Source organism: Leuresthes tenuis, unplaced genomic scaffold, assembly GCF_036924035.1.
Source record: "Leuresthes tenuis unplaced genomic scaffold, fLeuTen1.0.hap1 SCAF_12, whole genome shotgun sequence".
In the NCBI taxonomy this organism is placed as follows: Eukaryota; Metazoa; Chordata; class Actinopteri; order Atheriniformes; family Atherinopsidae; genus Leuresthes; species Leuresthes tenuis.
In genome coordinates this window covers 29,753,943-29,775,439 of record NW_027325366.1, presented here as the reverse complement: position 1 = coordinate 29,775,439, position 21,497 = coordinate 29,753,943, and the positions used below count along the sequence as shown (strand labels likewise).

Below are 21,497 nucleotides of genomic sequence, written 5' to 3'. Positions count from 1 at the left end.
CTTAGGACCTGAGAAGATGCACATGCAGCTCCTCTCCTGGCCGATAGATGTTTCATATTCTTTTAACAGAATTATAGGTCAGCACTGGCCTCACGAACAAACAATCCACTGGGACGGTCAGTCTGTCTCCTCCTGACGTGCTGTATCAAGCTGTCTAATTCTCTAAATACAAAGCAATGCTTTCTTTATCATCTCATTTACAACATGAAACACTGGCACATCCTTTAAAGAAGAAGAAGAAGATAATTCCCTGTGACAGCTGATTATTTTCAGCCCGTACAAACTGTGATTCGTGTAAATAGATTTAAGAACCGGGTGAGTGGGAGCAGGTGGTGACATCTTTCGTTTTTGTGGCTTTTTCCTTCCTTTTATGGATTACCAAGCATACTAACGAAGTAATATTTCACAGGCTATTATCTTATGATGATTTATAGAATATAACCTCCTAGAAATAATATGGAAAGAGCACAGTAGGGAAATCACTTAATACAATTTTTGTGGAATATTTTTTGAAGTGTGGTCAGATTCTCACCGCAGCACAGCTGTTTTTTTCCAAAGTTCCTTCAAACTTCTCCAACCACCTTTCTTTAACCTCAAGATGTTTTCCGATGGGGGTCAAGGGAAAGTGCTTAGGAAGAGATTATAGGAGGTCATTTGGTTTGGGGGCCATTCAACCGCATGCCATGTTTAAGGTGTGCCAAACTATCCACTTGGCAGGCTTTAGGTAAATTTATGACGTGGTGATTCAAACTAAAGAAAAAGCTGGACTACAAATTAGGCATTTCCAGCTGAAGTGTCTTCTGTAAGAGGAAATCACTCCCTTTGGGAGACCCTAGACTTTGGGATCCTGAAAAACTTTCACATACACATAAATTTGTATAACACACTGAAGTAAAAACTCTTCTCTTAAAAACCAAGCAAGGCAGCAACACTTATACGATACAGCTGGAACATGTAAATGTTGGCTGGATTTTTTCTGTTGTGCTTGTATTTGTCTGACTATTAACTGACTTAATGTAGCATCCAACAGCAAATTCTTCAGGCTGATTAATTCTCATCTAGTATGATGTGTCCTCCATATGTTTGAAGTAACTAAGAAACGCTCCCGACATCACCACATGTTAACTTTTAAGATGTTTCTATGAAAGTGTAAAGCGTCCCACTCTGCGTTTGCCTTAGTCAGAGCTCCACTAACAAATTTTAAGAAATCGTTGTAAAATATGTTGCATATAAGAACCTCTTACATACCAGTAGCTTTGTGTCGGCGTTTGCTGTGATTTCAGTTCTTCGTTTCTGAATCAAACTTGCTGTAAACACATCATCGCTGAGGTCAGAGGTGATGAGGGAGATTTGACCTTTTGATGTTCCAGTCTGAGCTGACCAAAGAGCCATTTGTGTCATGTATTATGTAGAGAGAGACCCCCACACACTTAGAAAACACACGCCAAGCAACTGTTTAATGCTGTAAAAGCATTTCAAGCATATATTCTTGCAGATCTAGAATCTAGAAACTACTTTGTAGTTTCTAGATTCTACTTTCTAGCCAGTTTCTAGCTGGCTGTAAATGAAACTCTGGGTCATCACATTTCACTATAATTAAAATGAGTTCTGCTGGACACTGAGGACATTAATCTGCTGCCATAACAGCCTCCATTCTGCTGGTTTCAGTCTTCCCACAAGATCTGGCAAACTGTCTGCGGGGCTTTTCTCCCACTCTGTCACAAGAACATTAGTGAGGTCCAAATCTGATGCTGGGCGATAAGGCCAGGCCAAAATTTGGTTCTACAGTTCCAGAGTTGTCTACTGACCTTTTGCAGAGGTCGAACTGACATGCCAGAATAGGAAAAACTGTCACCACTAAGTCTGAGACATAAAACTGTCATTTTCATTTCTGTCACATCATATTGTGCGGTAGCATCGCATGGAGCCTGGAAAGTCTGCACATCACCATTTTTGCAAGATTTTGGGCTGAGCACAACGTGCGTGTTAGACTTCCACCAAAACAAAAATATCACACACAACGAACCCCTTCTCAGGCTCCAGCAGCTCATAGAAGGAGAAGAGAGCGTGCATCCTCCAACACTGAAGCCTCGCACAAACCATAACCAGACGCTGCTGAAAGTAAACACGAGTATGTGAACAGCAGTGCAAGAACAAGTACAGACTGCATCGCATACATTCCCATTTTAGGTATTAAAAAAAGAAAAAACTGCGTGGAGCGGAGTAAAAATAGACGATTCGAACAGAAACCGCAGAAATTAATACTGTAAATCTACTGTAACGGTTAAAACGCTTACAGGCAGGATTTTTATCTTAATGAGCTCGCTAGAAATACGCCAGAAAAAAGCTTTGTGAATGAAATTCAACAAGTTCCACTGTGTTAGAATTACTGTGATTCACAGACAGAACATTAATATTCACCATTGTGTTTTTAGTTTAGTGTAGAATTAAACATTTTCATTTCCTAATCGTGGGCCTGAAGACACTTAAAGACATTTTAAGGCGCTCCTTTACACTCTGCCATCCCTTTATGCTACGTCGTAATTCCTCTACTTGTGTCCAACTCCCCCTATCCAGACATCGAAATAGAGGAGTTGAGGACGGATACGACGAAAGAAGAGTGGAGGTGAGAGGCATTTGACAAAATGAGACATCCTTGCTGTTAAGCCGATGTTTTTAAACCAACAACATTAAATGTTTGTAGCCTCTCACTGTTTTTAATTATCTCTGTCAGATAAGCATAAAAACTGTTTGTGATAATTACTTTTAGCTGAATTAAAACTGCGGGCTTAGGAAAAAGAATAAACTGGAGAACCCATCCTTATAGCTCCTCCTGTAAGTCTCCTATAACTTCATCCGTCAAAGCTGCGAGTGATTTTGGGTCTCGGACGGGAGGACGGGGGAGATGAGGAGGCACAAATGATTGAATAATAATGAATTGGGCTGAAATAAAGGTTAATCAATTGGATTTCATTGGATTGTAACCAGACTGAATTGTGTTGAACATGTTTACTGTAATCAGGCGTCTAAGATGGAGGCTGGAAGAGCAAACAGCGAGAGTCAGGAGACGAAGAATCCAGCAGCGGGCGATACTTCTTCGTTTTATGAAGGAAAGAAGGAGAGCAGAGCTCCGCAGACAAAGGAGACGACGTCTAAGTTTAACTTATTAAACGGTTGTGTCCGTGTCGTATGAGTAAACATTTCAGACAAGGGGCGGAGCTACCGGCCACCAAACACCTACGTCATATGTGTTCCTGTGGAACCCAGAAAAGACCCTGCCTCAGAGAAGGAGCTAAAAGGGCCGTGGTCCCGAGTTCCTGTCTGTCCGAATGCACGAAAAAACGTCCCTATTCCTGAAAAGGTTATAGGAACTGCAAAAGGTTCCTACAGTGGGAATGCGCCTCATGTGCTCACTGCTTCACAGTCGTGATAAAAGCTGTTATTAAAGGCTGTGAGTTGGGGCAGCATATAAGCTTCATTAGGGTTTTTATGAATCAAAAACAAAGGAATAATTATCATCTTTCACTGCAAAACAACAGAGGTGAGGGATTTTTAAAAGAATGAATAGCAAATGTGTGCTTTAATACAAAATCACTGTAAAATCCACAAAACACAGAGTTCACCGTGAGGTTTGTTGCTTGTCTGGATAAAGATGGAATCACTGTCCTGGTCAGAGAGGTCGTTTAAAATACCAAAAGTCCACTTTTCTGACCTGATTGGAAGCAAACATGTTATATTCTGACTTGACTCGCTAAATGACCCACTACATGACCCTGGAAGTTTAGGGAGGAAATGAGTCTTTGAAACATGGGGTGAAATTAGAAGCTGAATAATGAGAAGTAGTGTAATGAAGAGGATTGATCAGTGGAACAAGTGACACACAGAGACTGAAGACTGAGTCTGATGGCTTGTTGGAGTTGATAGGAAAGCACCTACACAGAAATGACAGTACAGACAGTTCGTTGTGTGTTTCGGAGTTATTATCAGATGATTTTCCTGGAAAAATGGAAAAATCTTTCATAGCGCATCCACCTGTGAGCTGAAACCCAGCCATGACATAAACTGCAAGAATAGGAAACTTATCTGTTTAATTCAAATTCGGACTAAATCTGATCCTAAAAATAACAAATAAGCAATTAATGGCTTATTAGCATCAGCAGGGAAGATGGCGTACTGCTAAGACCATTTATTGTTAGGTTTGGAGGACTGATTTACCCTTTCATGTTTCAACAGTAGTAAACTGCTCTCCATGTGCATCACAGATGAAGGTTATCACTCTTTTTCCATTAAGGCTTCTAACCACCACTTTATCCCACATCTGCTTTCCCTTAGGCTGATATTAAGTGGGCAAGCTATCAAAAATGTCATATTTAGGCTCGTTTTTAACGGTAACTGAAGACAAAAAGTTGACCTTTGTTTTGTCGAGGCTGAGGCTAAAGGCGAAATTTACTGGCTCAACACACGCAGCAGGTGTTTCCAGGTGTGTTTGTGAATAGATTTCTTTTGTGAATGCTGACTGAACACAGCATCTCCTGTGGCCGTTATTACTATTTTTTTTTTTTTTTTTTGCCAAGATATCCGCCCACTGAACATGGAAATAAATACCCAGTCTGGAACACATAGACAGCGTGAGTGACCTTTCTCAGAAGTGTTATCATGATGCTCTTGTGTATGGATGAGCAGCAGCAGCAGGCCCGTGCGGTTACTGTATTGTGACTATGTGTGCATCCTCATCCTGTTACACAGCTGCAGCTTGGCTGTCTGCTTCTCGTGCCATTTGAGAAGTGACTCAGTGTGTCCAGGCCACGGGTGGCTAAGCACCGGGAGCCATTAACACATTAAACACACTAACACACACAAACACGATTGATTTGCATGTACCTTGATGCACATATTGTACCCATGCAAGCAAACAGACTGACACACACTCGAGAGCCATTAAAGCTTCCACTACGTCCACTGACGAAAACATGTCCTAATCTTTTCAGGATGACTCAGTCGCCCCTCTGACATCATTCGGTTGTTGTCGTTATCTCACTTTCCATATCGTGTTACATCAATACAACAAAAAGATAAAGAGAAGAACGCAAAGCAAATATTAGCAAATCGTATAAACTGTATTTGCAGCTTAAAAGTGTAAAGATAACGTATCAAAGCCAAAAATTGAGATCCAGCAACACACCTGTTTATCATGGTGTTGAATCAATGTTAAGTTCAAGAGGAAGAGAAATTCACTTCACCTCAGTCCATCACAAGAAACAAAGATCAGACGATGTTTGACAATGAATGTGCAAGATGAAGGTTAGAAAGCTGAAAAAGAACCAAATTTCAGCCCCGTTCCACCAAACTTTTCAACTTCAAAGATTTTAATGAATACATGGTTATGGTTAAGGATTAAAAAACACATGATCAGGCTCAAATATCGATATTAACATGGTTACATGATGGTGTCACCTCACCTCAACACTGCAACACACAACAACAGGCAAAGCAGTCATGATTATCTCACCTTTATGATAATAACACGTTTTGGGGAATGTGGACAGAAACATGTATCTTTTTAACACAATGTTACTGATTTTTACTGATTTTCTGCCAAGAACTATGTGCAAAGGCATTTCTCTGGAACACAAGAAGCTTTTAAGGATATGGTTTCCCCAGTTCCTTCCAGTTTGACCTTGAGGTAAACACAGTTTGTTCTTCCCGAGGGGACAATGAGGCTGTAGATGTTTGGGATTCGTGTTCTGGTGCCAACGGTAACACCAGATGAACTTTTTGAAGAATGCTGCACAAGTTGCTTAAAAATAATGGAAGAAAGTGCACAAACATGGTGATTAAACATCGGTGTTCAGGCAGAGGCTTCTTCAGCTCCACCACAACAAATAATGGCACAAGAGGTCATTCTTGGCCACAAATGAGTAATGATTGTTGGTAGTTCTGTACGTTCTGGAGGCTTTGGAAGGAAATGGGAACTGAGAACCTTTGCAGGTTCTTTCTTTGACTGTATTCACACACACTGATAGAAAATGTTGTAAAAACAAGGCAGCGGCTGGACGAAGATTCAACATAACGCTGAATTTCCTCTGAGCTTCACTGTGGATCTACTCTTGAGTGTTTTGTTTAAGTTTTAAGGTTGAATGTAAGAAAGATCATATGTGGAGAATTTCATGTTTACAAGAAGTCTGTCTTTAGTTTTAAGTCATCATACACGTAAAAGTAACAGGTCATATGATTACATCATTGGGAATTACTGATTAAAGCTGTAGCTATGCAACCATTGAAAATAAAGCTGCATGTGGACGGGATTTGGGATTTCAGATGTGTTGAAGTTTAGTGTTTTGTGGATCTGTTTAAGTGGGTCGAAGCCTGGTTTATCTGAGGATGTGGAGATGTTTGTATGAAGATCATAAATGGTGATGCTCAGCAGAAACAGAGTGTATTTTTTTCTCCTAGCTTCTCTTAAGGCTCCAGTGATGTCTGCCAGAGCACCTGCACAAGAGGCTGTTGGATGTAAAGGGAAACCTTTAAGTAAACTCATGCTTACAAGGTAATTGAGGGCTCCAGAGCTGCATTTATATATCACACTGGGTGCTTACGTTTTCTGAACCGTCACCATACACTTACGTCCTGAAGGTTCCCCTCATGATGGCAGAGCACCGACTAAAAAGGACCCTACAGATACGATCATCTGTTGTTTAAGGACAAACTCAGAGTTATAGGAAAGTTTGTGCGGTCCAGAAGCACCTCGTGCTCAGCCTGCTTTGTTGAACAAGCTCCAGGTGAGTCTGTTATTAACCCAGCCTCTCTGTCCCCGCCCCCCCGCCCTATTCTGAAACCTTTCATGATGTAGAAACAACAGTAACATTTCTCTCTCTCCGTCTCTGCACTCCTTTCCCTGACACATAAAGTTTAATTTCCAAACTGTTTTAATTTATGACTAATAAAGCACGCCAATGTATCTGGAAATGTGGTTGGAAATAATCAAACATCATCTCTTCTCCACAAATGTGTTTCTCTGGTGGACTTTTATGATGCTCTCGTCTCGCAGATAAAACTGAAGTTTCCACTTCTTCCTCAGTAGTCATTTATTCTGCCCCACAGAGTCACTTCAAAAGTATTTATTGTGAGCAAAGAAGGAAAGAAAAAAGCGTGACAGTTTCTTTGTGTCTCAGAGCAAAAGAAACTCTCATCTAAGAAACTTTGCGAGCAGATTTGATGTTTGGCTCGGTCTCACGGAGTCGAGAAACCTTTTCAGAGTAGCAGTAGCTGTAACCTTTGTGGAGGGCAACACGGTCTTCTAACAGAAACTTTCCAACTAAAAAACAGCAGTCCAGAGGGAGACAGCGAGATATTCACTGGCAAAGGCTGAAAGATGGAAAAGACTTTCCCAGGATGAAATTTGTGGACAGACGGCCCAAAACGCTGCCACTGTTTCTGGGGTGAAAAAAAGAAGGAAGATGACGTAGGAGAAGTCAGGATGCTCGCCGTCTGTTCCCAGAGTCTTTACTTACAAAACATTAGCATCCGAGCACAGATGAAACAACTTCACTTTAGGAACAAAATGTACGATTTTAGCGGATATTTTCATGATGTTTTCACAATCTTTGCCAAAGAGTCGATGAACTTCCTGAGCAACAGTGTAGGATGCAATAAATCTCGTAGCATCAGAGGAAAAGGATGACGACTCAAATGGAAACAAGATGCAACCAGGAGACCATCTTCACCAGAGAACTAAGTCATCACGAGTCTTCAAAAGCAACCACACCTTAAACACAGAGTAACCTTTCTTCTCTAACATGCACTATTAGTCCAGAAATATTCAGTTTTGTTTGTCTTCCTGCTGATCAGAGCACCACAGACTTATTTTGTCGCTGAGCTGGCACCAAAGTGATGCAATGCAGCGCCGAAACACCGCAGACAAATAAAAACCAAAACATCTCAATTTGATCCAGAACTGCGGGGAGGCTCCTCTGACTCACCACACTGGGACTCTTTTCATCGTCTCTTTCCTAATCTCTTTTCTCACGTATACAGTTCAGACCGTCCAGGATTAGATTTACTCTCCGTCGGCAAGACGGAGTCATTTCACACAGCAGTCCAGAAATAAATGGGGAGAAGGCAGAGGAAGAAACTGATTGCTGATATCTAACAGATGGGGATATTAACAGAGATTTCCTGTGATGGATGGTAATGTGGTGGTTTTGTGTGACATTTTTCAGATGGCCGATTGTTGTGGTGGTGATGTAAGCGCTAAATGTTGCACATGAACGCAACAGTACATGTGTTGTTGATGCAAAACAAAAGCTTTGAGTGAATGTGATGCAGCTTTGTTGGGAAGCTACGCTCATAGAAAATCAATGCGGTCGTACGAAACTGTTCGAGCAGCAGAGACACGAAGCTGAAATGCAAACAGAATTCACTTGAGTGGGATAAATGCAACTGTGTAGCATGAACCACGTTGGAGAGGTCATCTTGAAATATATTATGCCCTATTTTCTAAATGCCAGTTAAATAAAACTTTTTCTTTTACATTTCTCTAGTTCTGCTCCCAGTTTTCCAATTTAATCCTCAGTGCATATGTCGAAGAGTCTGTGGGTAAGATTCTGGGCCCCCTGCTGCCTCTGATGCATTCATCAGTGTGTGAGTGCATGTAGGATGGAGACAAAGCACTGCATAGGCTGAAAAAGAACATTTATAGACTAAAAGGTGCTTAACGAATGTGGCTTAGTGCATTGAAGCACTTTGAGTGGTCAAAAAGACCATAAAAATGCTGCATAAACGCAGTCCGTTCACCTTTCTGCAGGTTCAGCAGGATGTGGACGCCCTCTCATATTGTGAAATCTTCATGTCAATAACGCAATCAGCAAAAAGGCGTGCTGCAATGTGGCAATACGGGTGTGGAAGATTGTGTTTCAGGATTTATGAAATCTGATTTATGATCCTCAGCATGAGACAGCCAGCCTAACCTTAACTAAAACGCTGCGATGTGTAACCAGGGAGTGGAACCAAAAGAAAAGACATAAAAGACAAGAAGAAGTGAAAGACCCACAGTTTAAACTACTGAGCATATTGGTACCATCGGCCCCAGTCCATCCCCCCTAATGAGGACAAACTCAAGACACTCGAGCTGTGCACGAGGTGGCTGCAGGGTCTGTATCTGCTATGGAAACTCTGTCATAGCGTCTTGTTTCTTCTCGACGCCAGCCCTGCTCTCAGGAGGCAGTCTCAGTCCAGATGAGCTAACAGACGCTAGCAGAGCAGCGGTGTCCCTCTCCGCCTTCAAGTACCTCATCAGCACTCACCTCCCCCCCTACAGTAACACCTCGTACACTTAACTTTCTAAATTTGAATCTGCTCCACTTGATTTGACATTTAATGTTGAGACTAGGGTTTCCTAAAGCTCTCAATCTGGTTAAAAGCTGCTAAATGACTAACTGTTCAAGTAAACACTTCATAAGGACATTTGGCTGATAACAGCCTGCTAACTAGGTAGCGTAAATCCTTCTTCGCCTGGCTGAATGGGAACTGGTCCAGTGTTTTGTAGATCCTTCACCCATCTGTGTGGTTTCGACTCTTTTTGTTTGCAAGTTTTAACATGTCCGTTGTGCTCAAACATTTCTCAAAGGCCCTGATGGGTTTCACATGCACAAAGATGAAAAACGGGTGGCACATGTTGCAGTTTCCTAAGCCAAAATTTCAAATCAGAAATTCAGAAGAGCTTTAATCCCCATACAAAGTTTACATAGCAGGTCATTTTTAACCTCACATACGTTAGCATTTAGCTTGCTTCTTGCTTCTTGAGCTTTACAACTACGCATGTGACAAATAAAATCTGAATCTGAATCCGTGGATGGTGAAAACCATCTTAAAAAGCTTTGAGAATATAGTTCAGAGTAAAACTGGAAGGTTTGGTTCGTGCAAGTGTCTCTAATGTGTACATTTGTGGCACTGTGAATGGAAAGATTGGGAAATTTCACTCATTTTTAAAGGACACACAGTTAAAGGTTAAAGTTTAAACCATCATCATGAAACATCTCCAGCTGATTACTGATTATTTTTGTCACTCAGGTTGTTTGAAGTATGATGTTTATCTGTGTAAATTATGCATTTTTGTAGTCAAATGAGCGCTGGTTTGAATGAATGTTGATGGTCTCTAGCAGTCTTAAAGTGAACATATTATGGGGGAAATTTTTCTGTGCTTGTAGCAAATATCAGGACGTCTGAAGACGCTAACAATAAAACACATAATTGGCACTTTATTTGGGGCCTTTCATGTTTGGAAATGTGAGAGCGTTTTGGATTTGGAGGGGTAAAGTACGCCACACCACCCTGCTCAGAGAAGTGTTGTCCAGCCTCTTTCAAGCTCAAATCGTTTGCTTTTAACGGGAAATTCTCATCATCAGCAGCCTGCACTTCACCTCAGAAAGCAATGAGCTAAATCCCACTTCTTATTGGCATTTTTCCATCTTTTTAAGCTTGTGAACTGCCAGTGCATCACGTGATAAAACCCTCTTTGTTTGCTGGTATTTACTTACCTTGACTTGAAACTGAAGGTGTCATTTTCTTCTGTCTTTTGCTTCACAGTGTTATCCTAACGCCTTGCATCCCCCCCACAGCTACAACATTATATATAACTTCAATCATATCTGAGAAAAACACCAATAAACAGTTCAAACAGAGCAATTAGATCTGAACCGCACAATAAAACAAAGCAATGATACAAATATACAGTGAGTAAAGTGCATGTGTGGTTTGTTTAATGTTGAATGGGTAACAGAATTAAAAATGTGTTATTTAATTATCTACAGCTGCGCTTCATGATTTAAGAACATAAACTGTGGAAACTACAGAAATAATACATGAATATTTACAGAAATATGCCTGAGCTTAGCTCATTTTTAATTAACCCAGCATTAGAAGTTTGTCTTCTTACATTTTTAATCTTGAAGTGGATTTTGGAGTAAAATTCAGATCATGTGATCATGTCCTTTTCATTAGAGTGTGAAGTGTTAATCTTAGTTTAATATCCATGGAAGATACAATATACAGACATTATTAAAGCACACAGGCTGCAAACTACAAAGACGTCCTCACCCTGCCACGGCGATAAAAGGTGCTCCATCTGTCAGGGTATCACACTTATCAGGGATCTGTGCATGTACTGAGATCACAGCTTTCCAGTTCAGAGTAGTTTTTTGCAACAGAATGCACCTGTTCACTTTCACACCATCTCAGATAAACACATGTAAAAACAGGAGAGCTTTCTAAATGTCTGACGCTGAGCTGCACTCTGAGCCACCAGCACACACACACCTTCAGTTTTTATAGAAGCTCTGACACTGAGCATCATCTCTGGACCACTCTGCACACCTTAAACAGAGTTTAAGAGCCCAGAAATATTCTAGTCTAAGCTTATTTCTTTCTCAAAGTTCAGTAATGACTCATAAGATTGGAATTCAACCCACACTGTTCTGTTTCCTTCTTTCTTTACTTATCTTGCAAAACACAACAGTCTGTCCGTCTGTCTGTCAACATCTGTCTGTCTTGTGGTAACATGATTATTTACTTTATTGATAAATTTTAGTGGAAGAAAATAACCGTAGACTATATGATGAATTACGTGGAAGGTTCTCCACCGGGAGAAGCAAGGAAAACCAGTTCAAGGACCCACGAACAAGTCGCTGAATAGCTAACCGACACGTTTCAATCACAGCATGTTTTCCACACCCCAGTTCTTGTTCATGCCAACAGTTATCACGGCATGGTTTATCAGTTGGTTTGCCATAAGAACGGACACTAAGTTCTGGGAAAGTTGTGCTGAGGCACTCTTTAAGCCACACCTGCTGACACCTGCATGCTTGTTTTGAAGGATAGCGTCAGCACCTTCTGCTCTATATTTGAGTCAGATGCACAGGACATATGAAACTCTGCAGACTACTTTTGGGTCAGCTGGGCTGACACTTCCCATGCACGGTCATGTAAACCCCGAGTTTGCTTTTAAATCTTTCAGTCAGTCAGAGAAAACGGAACAAACCCGTCATCTAATCGTATCCCTGTACTGCTGGGTAGCTTTTACAGCAGAGAATGAGGTTTTAAACCATGAGGGTCACTCATGCCAGCAGACTTACATAATGTACATGCGAACATGTGAGTCCTGGCAGTGAAACATGAGAGGGTTATGCAACATACATAGAAATTCACAGGCTGCACACCCTCCTAAGAGCTTTAACGCTCTTTACTCTTCATGAACATGAGAGATTATGTTGTTTCTTTTTCTCAGCAGGTATCCCTGGCCTGATGTTCTGGTGCCGCTCTTCCTGGTTTTGGCTCTGATGAACGTTTCTTCCTGTTAAAAGGAAGTTTTCAGTCTCCAGAGTTCTTATGTCTAAATAAGTTAAGAGTCATGAATGTGCTTATGGACATTAAGAATCATAAAGAGCTGCTTGTAAATGCCAAGAAAACAGTTCCAGGCAGCTGCACTTCACCACCACAAACTCTGGTGGTTCCTTTCAGGCCTGTTCAACATGTGCCTGCCCAGCGCTGTGCTGCATGTGTGAAAACATCCAGTCCTGATGTCACACCATTCTGGGGTACCACAAGGAAAGAAGCTGAAGCTCAACCACAATGTGGAGCTCTCTCACTAGTAAAACAAAACATCTGCTCGCGCTCCCCGTGACACCTAAATGTGTTGTGCATCCACTGAAAATATAAACATGTCAAATGCATTTTCATCCCAATGAAAACACTCAAAAAGACTTGACATGAGTGCAAAAAATAAAAGCAAAAATAACAAAGAGTTTCCAGTTGCCTGGAATATATACAAATTTATCACAAAAGCCCAGTCAGGAAAAGTAGTTCCAGGACTGAGGATAGCATTTTTCTAACAAGAAGCCAAACCGATCATCAACATCTGGGGATGTGACACAACAAAATGAAACATTATCCACAGACGAAAGTGGGACTCACAAACCTCTCGCATGAATATTCATCGACGCACGATCCTGGGCCGTGAATACAGACAATACAACAGCTTTGGATGGTGCGGTTGCACGGTGGAGCAAACACACACACAAATGTGCTTTTTCCTCTCTGATCAGCTGCATAAACTCACCACTTAATCAATGGTGCAGTGCACAAGGGCGGCTGCTCTGATGGTTAGAGAGTCAACATCCACAGAGATGAGATGATGTTTGCTTGTGCACGTCTTCACAGCCAACATGACCCGCTCCATCTGTGTCACCCCCCCCCCGATCATCTCCGTGTAGAAATGACACAACATACAGGCAAAGTGTTCGCTGGTACAACATGCTCTCCTTGTGCGACTCGATGCACTTTTTTTTAAACTCTGGTTGTGACTCAAGTTTCTACTTTTGTTCATTTACTCTCCAAGAGTCAAGTTAAGAACAGAAACCACAGCTGGAGAGAGAGAGGAGGTGTGATATCAAGTGTTCGTGTGTTTCTGGGTAGAAGCAAAAACAGACGTCACTTTGATTCGACTTCAAACCCCCCACAGGAACATGCATCACCTGCTCTTCATGAACACTCTGGCAGGGGCCATGTTAACTGCAGCTTTCTGTTCGAGGCCAGTGTCCCGGGTCCCTTCAAAGACTTTGGGGCTAATCGTTACCTCCCTGAGATACCAAACACGACAACATTTCTGAAAACGTAGCATTTTGGACAACGATTACACATAAAAAACAAAAAGCAGAAGGAAACAACTTCACGAAACAGAAAACATCCCGCAGGACGCCTTTCAACTAAAAACCACAGAAAAATCAGGTGAAAGCAGCAGTTTTCTTCTGTTTTTTAGTTGAAAAGTTAATTTTCAGTCTCGTGTCTTATTCATTAAAGGATTGAAATACACACAAAGTTCTTCATATTCCAAAATGTTGTTTTTCTTTTCTTTTTAAAATATTTTCACGCTTTGCAGCTGTATTATACCTGTATTACACAACTCCAGAAGGAAAAGAGGAACCAACATCTTTCTTTCGCTTTCCGACTGACGCCTTTGATTTGTGCTTCCCCTCTGAAGTTCCAGCACATCATTCACAATTAATTCATCAGCTTCTTTATGCGACTGTACAGCGGCGCTTCGAGCTAAACACCAACAGTGGACAGATGTTTCCTCTCAGCTCTCACTACTGAAGCCGAGGCTGATCATTAGTTTGGGACAAAGTCAGGTTTTGATCTCATGATGGTTCTAAATGAAAAGTTCATTGTTCACCAGGGTATCTTAAAGGCAACATAAAAGACTGGCAGATATTTAACAATCAGTCAAAACATGACATTTTTAATCAAGACATTTTAGTTAAGTTTTACAAGACCAGACTGTAAGTGATGGAAATGGATGAAAAGCCTCCAAATCTGGCAGCATTTTAGCCCCGGGGTGGTAGAAATAACTGAAAACCTGCCACTGAATGCGCGGTATTTGAGCTGGGAAGGTGAAGTTGGTCAGCATCAGTCTGCAGACAGCTCGGTCCTTTCAAACACATCCCGGCAAAGCTCACACTACAATTTAAACTCATCTATGGACATCCATCACATACAGATCAGCTGTGTTTGAATTCCATAAATCAGGCAGCCTCAGACTGGACGTCTTTTTGGCTTTAGTCTCTGAAGAGTCCCGGAAATCCATCCAATCTGGCTCATTTGCAAATGACCCGGAGAGGTTCAGAAAATCTTACCTCAGACTGAAATAAGATGCTGCTGATGGCCAGCTAAATGCTAATGCTGACGCTGCAACACACAAACACTCATCGGTTTGTGTGTGCCACATAAAGAAAAGCCATGAGACATCTTTCTGAGAGGGAGAATTCATGATGATTCATGCAAACCACTGTTTAGAAACATCAGTCTGGACCAAAGTGGTGAACCAGCCAAATTACAAGGACATGTTTACCCCTGAAGCTTCCACTTCAGTCTGCTTACAAGCAAATCCGACGCAGGTTCCCAAAGCATTACCTGTAAATGTTTAAAGAAAGAAGAAGCTCCTGGTTTCTGGTCACTTTTCATAACATCTTTATTGAATCTGTGTCTCAGTTTTAATCATATTTACAGATAATTTATTTTTACTTTTTAGTTCAGTAAAAATACAAATACAGAACACTCAGTTTTCAAAATGAACATCGCTCCCAGCGACCTCGCGGGCACCCAGCTTTCCTCCTTATATATAGGTGCTGATGATGTCGGGTACCGGGGGGGAGCATGAGAGCCAAATCTGTACTGCAACAATGGACTCAGATGAGAGACGGGTGATGGTTGTGAATGGATGAAGAAGAGAGAAGTAGAGGAAATCCATGCTGTAAGTGCTTTGAAGGCCGCCTCTTAAAATTTAGCTCAGCTTGCATCCGTATTCTGAGCTGCTGCTTGTACTGGCCAGAAAACTATGGCAAAACACAATTTTAAACCTCAAAACGCTGTTTTTTGTTGATTTAATGAAGGTTAAATGAAAGAAATGACTAAGTAAAGGTTAAAAAAAAAAAACTGGGCTGAGTTCATAAAACAATAGCAAATAAAGAGGAATATGAACTGTTATTACCCTGTAACATATGCTGTCAACACTTTTTCACAAATGTTTGAACATGAACTTTTATCAAATAACCAAATAATCACACGTGGAGCCTTTTGTGGGCTTTGAGGTAAAGAGCAACACTGTCATCACCTGGAGTGCCGGTGATCTGCTAAAATACTGTAGGTCCTTATTTTGGGTTGTGACAGCAGAATGAGCTGTAGGAAAAAAGCACTTTATCACAGTTTGGCTTTATTAATAGACTTTTCTATGTGTTTTGGTACATGTAAGTAAGAGGATTTATGGATTTATCCGTCATATGTTAATTCTGTAGCACGCAAAGTGAAAAACATCAACTAGCGCTGAGCTAACTGCATCACATTTAATCAAAAGCAGCAAAAAGTGGCACACAAAGCAGCTTTTTGAGTTCCTAAAACTATTCATTAAATGCAAAGTAAACGGTCTTGTGTCCTTCTGACTTTGAATGCTGCAACACGACCGACCGAACCCGTCTGTATGAACCGGGTGACGTGCAGAAGCTGAAGGCGTGACTCCAAAGCGAGAATCCTGTGATGTGGCGGTAAAGAAACGGGGAAAACGGCTCGCTTCATCGCTGTAGCTAAGATGAACTTTTAAGCCTTTTTTAACCTGCAGAGCACATTTTGTGATGCTGTAAACAGTAACATGAACATGAGACATTCTGGTAATAACCTGTAGCTTTGTGGCGCTAGAAGCTTGCCCAGTGAAAATAAAAATCTCAAATAAACATCAGCTCTAAGTGCTTTTTCCCCTGAAAAGAAAAAGTTCAGAAATTGTGTATAAAGCCCAACTGAAGCAGATGGTGTATCAGACTGGCCAGTAATAAATAATAACAATAAAGCATTTGGCTCTTTCTGCTAATGGCCGATTGACCCTGTCAAAAACATTTAAATTTATTTCTTTTTTTACACGAGTAAAAGCTGAGGTTGTCTCATAGCAGGAACCTTCTGTTTCTGTTCACTGGATGGTTTTATTTATGGAGTTCTGGCCTTCAAATCCTCCCATCTGAGGCCGCTTTGCCTTTGGTTTGTTTTTTTGTGGTTTAGTTTTCGTATATTCCACTTTCACATCATTTTAGTGGTAATTTTTGTTCCTTTCTGTTCCATTTGATGTGCCTTTGTTGTCCCGTTTCCCTGTTTTGAGACTTTAACGGATCCAAGACTCACAGGGTTTGGGTACGGGTCGCATCAGATGTGTGAACCCTTAAGACACGTTCGTGTGTTAGAACGGCTTCAGAGTTTTCAGCAAAGATTTTAGAGGACTTTTCTATCCAAGAACCCACACAGTAAAGCCCTCACACTGCGTCAGGAGTGATGATATGAGGTGAAACGGAGTCAGTAAGTCCGACCGCCTGCTGCTTCATGCCAACGTCTCCCAGGGCATAGAACAAACTGATTATTCTGACTTTTCAACCCCCACTGAGGAAAAGTCCTTTTTCAAGCCCTTTTCTGACCTTTTGTTTGATGATTTTTATTTCATGGCGGCACTGAGTTGTTTGAAAAAAAATGTGAAAAAGGTCAAATTTGTCACTAAAGCAGCTGCTCAGAACAGTGCACGAAACACAGGGCAGGAAAGTCTGAAGCTGAAAACTAGAACAGCTCACATGTTGTTCTTTTTCTTTGAGAGATTAACCAAAACGTTATACAATTAAAGACCATTTAAGGTCTCACGCCTTGTGGTTTTTATAGATCAATTATGTTGGCTGAGGTCAAAGTGAAAGCAAGAAGGTTGAAAATTGTAAAGGTAAAATCAGATATTCAAAGATTTCCAGAAAACCTGAAAAACTGTAACACTATGATAAGAAAATGTAACAAACGGGGAGAAATGACGCAGCAAACTCATGTCTGTACAGAGAAAATGTGACATGCGAGCTGAGCAGGGAGGCGTAATGTCTTCATTTATTCACCTCTTTCAGTGTTGCACCTCTACTATTCTCTTCTTCTAATCTTTCCATACAAAGTGCTCAAACAAAGGATTTACAGCAGAGGTTGTTTTTCAACCAACACACAACGCATACTTATACAGAAGCATGGCTGAAAAGTAGCCTCATCTCACAATGTAAGGCCTGAATATAATGTGATTTATGAGAAGGGGAAAACAAGAGGTCTGAGAAAAGCTGGGGGGGGGGCTATGTGACGAATCAGATGATCAGAAAAACTGTAAAAAGATGGAAAAGCAGCATCCAATCAAGTAGCAGCAGGATGGTTTGGACTGGTCTAACTGGAGGAGCAACTGGAAAGATCGGAGGAGGGGTGAGCATGAGGAGGCCTGCTGTAATTATCGTCCCACTTATACGTCCACTTTACTGAAAATGGAGGATTAACCACCTGCCCTGACATGATGATCCGTATACAGTTCCAGGTCAGCCTTCGTCACATGTAGAATAAACAGGAAGTGGACTGGGGTGGGTCAGGGAGAAGCGGAGGGTTGATTCACCCTGTGTCTCCAGTAACAATATGTCCAAAAAAAAAAAATCTCATCTCATCAACAGACCCTGTAAAGTCCTCAAGTCTGTCTACCTGGTGAGTTTAATAGAAAGAACCCCCCCTTCAATCAGCTCAGTGTCAGACTGACTGCGTAAGCCTTCTTTATGCACTCTCGGTGCCTCGGCTCGAGTCTGTACGGGAGGAAAGTTTGGTCAAATAAAGACTAACAAATAAGAAAAAACTAAATCAAGCCTCTGGTTTGGAGCTCCTTCCTTCAGAGGAAGAGTCAGTTGAAGCCAAACGGAGGCTGAGCAGCACACCCACCGTCCCTCTGACTTAAGCAGTGAAGACAGATCGACAGAGACTTCAAAGAGTACGACATAGAAGAAGAGAAAGAGAGATTCCTCTCCTCTCTGCAGTGGTCTGCGTTGGAGACGGTCTCTCCATCTCCCAAGCTCGTGTCTGCAATCCGTTTTCATATGAGAGTCTGAATGATAGTTTGTCCGGTGTTGGTGGGTGGGTTTTTGGGTGGGCAGAAAGGTGGCGCCCCCTGGTGCTGTGGTGGAGAAGAAGGAGGAGGGCCTGTGTGTCTACCGCTGAGCAGGCTCACTGCCGGGCAGGGTGATGTTGCCCAGGTGGAGGACGGGAAGCGGGTGAGCCTCCGTGTTGAAAACCCAGCTCTCCAACGGCATCAGGTCGTCACTGGAGAACAGCAGGTACAGATACCTGAGAGAGGGGATGTGGTGGTGGTGGGGTTGATAAAGGGAGGACAGGGTTGAGGGTGGATGGGTTTGGGTAGGAAGGGTAAGGAAGAAGAAAGACGTGAATGACAGAATACCACACAGAGCTGCCATTTGGTTTTCCTGGCTTTAATAAGAGCAGATGTTAACAAAGGTCTGAAACATGCAAAGACACTGGGGCAGATTATCTCAAACCACATGTTCTTCATCCAAGTTTTCCTTTATTTTGCTCTCATTTTGAACCTAAACAGGCATTATTCCAGCTGTGTGGAATTGAAAAGTGCGGCCTTTGATCTCAACAAATGGCGCCACATACCCAAATATACTTTCTGTGTTTCACCCCTCTTACAGCACAGTTACAGCTGAGTCTTTGCTTCTGAGGCCTTTACAGAACTCATAAAATCCTCAGTGTAGATGAGGCTTCTGTTCACTGGCTTTGCTCGTGTCTCGCAGACTTTTGTTACTGATGGTCAAGCCAAGACATTTCTTCACACTTCTGTTGTCTTTATTAATTATGGTGATGTGATCGTTTCATTAGTTTTCCTATCAATGTTAATTCTAACCTCACTCAGCAGCCTCATAAATCAAATTAAAACATAAAAAGAGGCACTGATCCATTCCCTGAAATTGCATCTCATTTAAAATGATTAGACGGAGAAAGCAAGTGAAACTGTTATGTAATCACTTTCTGGTTAAGATGCAGGGTTTATAGGAGTTTGGTTGTTTGGTGTATGGGGAAAATTATCTTTGATATGTGATCACAGCACACAGCTGTTACAGCGGAGACCGATTCTTTCCACCATAAAATGCTCCACAGAAGTGATGTCCTGACGGGCATGGAGGAAGGTACTGTCCACCGAGCACACACCTGCCAGGTCAGTGTGTCCCACACCTGGAAAAAAGCTCAGCGACTAATTCAACACCCCCCAAGTACAGTGCCAGGCTCCAAACGCCCGATATTCTAATCCAAATGAAAAATACATGGCAGGAGATGTGATGAGACAGATTCACGAAGGGACAAAACCAGCAACAGGCATAAGCCAGAGGTTCAGTGGAGTCCCAGATGTTGTCGCTGTGCAGCACTGATTTTAGCCGCAACAACATGTGTACAAAAAGCCTTTACACAACACCATGTTTCCTGCATTGCCATAGCAACAACTGCCAGGGTTTTATTTGTGACATGCTCTGAGATTTCTCATAACACCATAATAACACCAACACTGACGTGTTGCATTGTTCAGTCTTAACGGCCAATATACTGGTCACAAAGGAGGAGATGCAAAAGTGCAGAAGAATGTAATTAAAAAGAAGATTTAGGGGTTTACAACTTCCTCAAGCAGCTGTAATTCTTAAGTTTGATGCTGCATCTCTGTGCTGATCAGCAGGGCTTGTCGGCTCAGCCAATCAGCAGCCTGCCTGACGCAGCGCGGCGCGGCTGTGTTGCTTTAATGTGACTGGCTCACAGCCAGCAGGGACAAACACTGAGAACAGATACCGAGGACACAAAAGGCTTCGCAACACGGAGGAACTGAAATGTCAGCGTCTCGGAGAGTAACCAGCCACTGTGGCGGCTGACCTTTCACGACTCACACGCCAAAGACAGATTTTAGTGGCATTTGATGCTTTGCGGGTGTTGATTTGAGTTCAAATTAAGAACGGAGGAGCGATCAGCTGCCAACTGCTGCAACAGGGGGTGGCAGGCAGCAAGTGGAACCAGCTTTGCTGTGTTTTCAGATTATCTTCAACCTGGCAGGCTGTTTGACTGACAGTAACAACGGTATACAGTGTATTGTATCAGGTTACAAATACAGAAAATTTCCTGGGGGGGGGGGTAAAATGTGAAAGAGCGGCCAGTAGAGGGAATCAGAGAGCCACGTTATCATTTCATTTCGAGTCCCAGTCTGCATTCAGTGGCAGTGATTAAACAGACATTATGTCACTGTAAACAGCCTGATGCCCCCCCCACCCACCGTGCTAACAGCGTCCAACTACCAGCTCATGACACTGAGGATTAGGCCTCCAATGTCTTAACTTCCTAATCTAAAGTTTTCACCAACCTGTGCAATTTGTCTAATTATAATTAATTAATTATAATTATGAGATCATTCTGAATAAAGAAAGTAGGACAAAGTTAAAAAAAAAAAAGGAAATTAGTGTCGTGTACTTGATCCCCAAGTTTCAGTTTTTAAAGACCACACCATAAATCCCCAGTTTTATGATTTTATTAAAAGCCTGAAAGAAAAGGTCAAGTCGGTTGTCCTCCTTTTCCCTCCAAACCCGGCGCAGATGTATTCATAATGCTAATGAGCCACAGTTCTTGTGGGCTAAATCAAAGTTCAGCTGAGGTTTAATACTGGGTTCAGTGTTCGTTTCGAGGCTTTCTGAAACACATTTCAGGGAAACCCGTTCAGGAAAAACTTACTTGAGCGTCTCAGCCAGGAAGAAGCTCTGCTGCACGTCGTCGTAGGTTGGGTTGGAGGAGTAGACGTCCTTCACTCCGGAGAAACCTCCACTCACCCGGCAGTACTTGTCAATGGCCTTGAGGAGAGGATAGAGGGAGTGAGGGAAGGAAAGAGAAGAGTAATGAGAAAGGATGGAGGGAAATGAGAAGGTAGGCATTGTGGAGGAAGAAAGGGAGGCAGGTGTCAAGAAAACAGAAAATAAAGGATGTGACAGGCAAGAAAAAGGTGAGAAAATATGAACGATCACAAAAGAAAAATGAGGAGAAGCAAAAAGAAAAGGTGGAGGCGGAGAGGACATTTTAATAAGCATATAAAAGCACGC

The 21,497-nt window shown here is 42.0% G+C and overlaps 2 protein-coding genes across 5 annotated transcripts in view; one reads left to right on the top strand and one right to left on the bottom strand.

Moving 5' to 3' along the window:
• The window catches only part of gdap2 (ganglioside induced differentiation associated protein 2), a 358,630-nt gene that overhangs the window by 60,283 nt on the left and 276,850 nt on the right, over positions 1–21,497 (top strand). The window lies entirely within an intron of this gene.
• The window catches only part of man1a2 (mannosidase, alpha, class 1A, member 2), an 89,093-nt gene continuing 82,590 nt past the window's right edge, over positions 14,995–21,497 (bottom strand). For all 4 annotated transcript variants that reach the window (XM_072397425.1, XM_072397427.1, XM_072397426.1 and 1 more), the window contains exons 13-14: positions 21,136–21,251; positions 14,995–18,699 (exon numbers count right to left, since the gene is read on the bottom strand). In XM_072397425.1, coding sequence (XP_072253526.1) covers positions 18,564–18,699; positions 21,136–21,251 — 252 coding nt within the window. In that variant the 3' untranslated portion in view covers positions 14,995–18,563. The remainder of the gene's footprint in view (positions 18,700–21,135; positions 21,252–21,497) is intronic.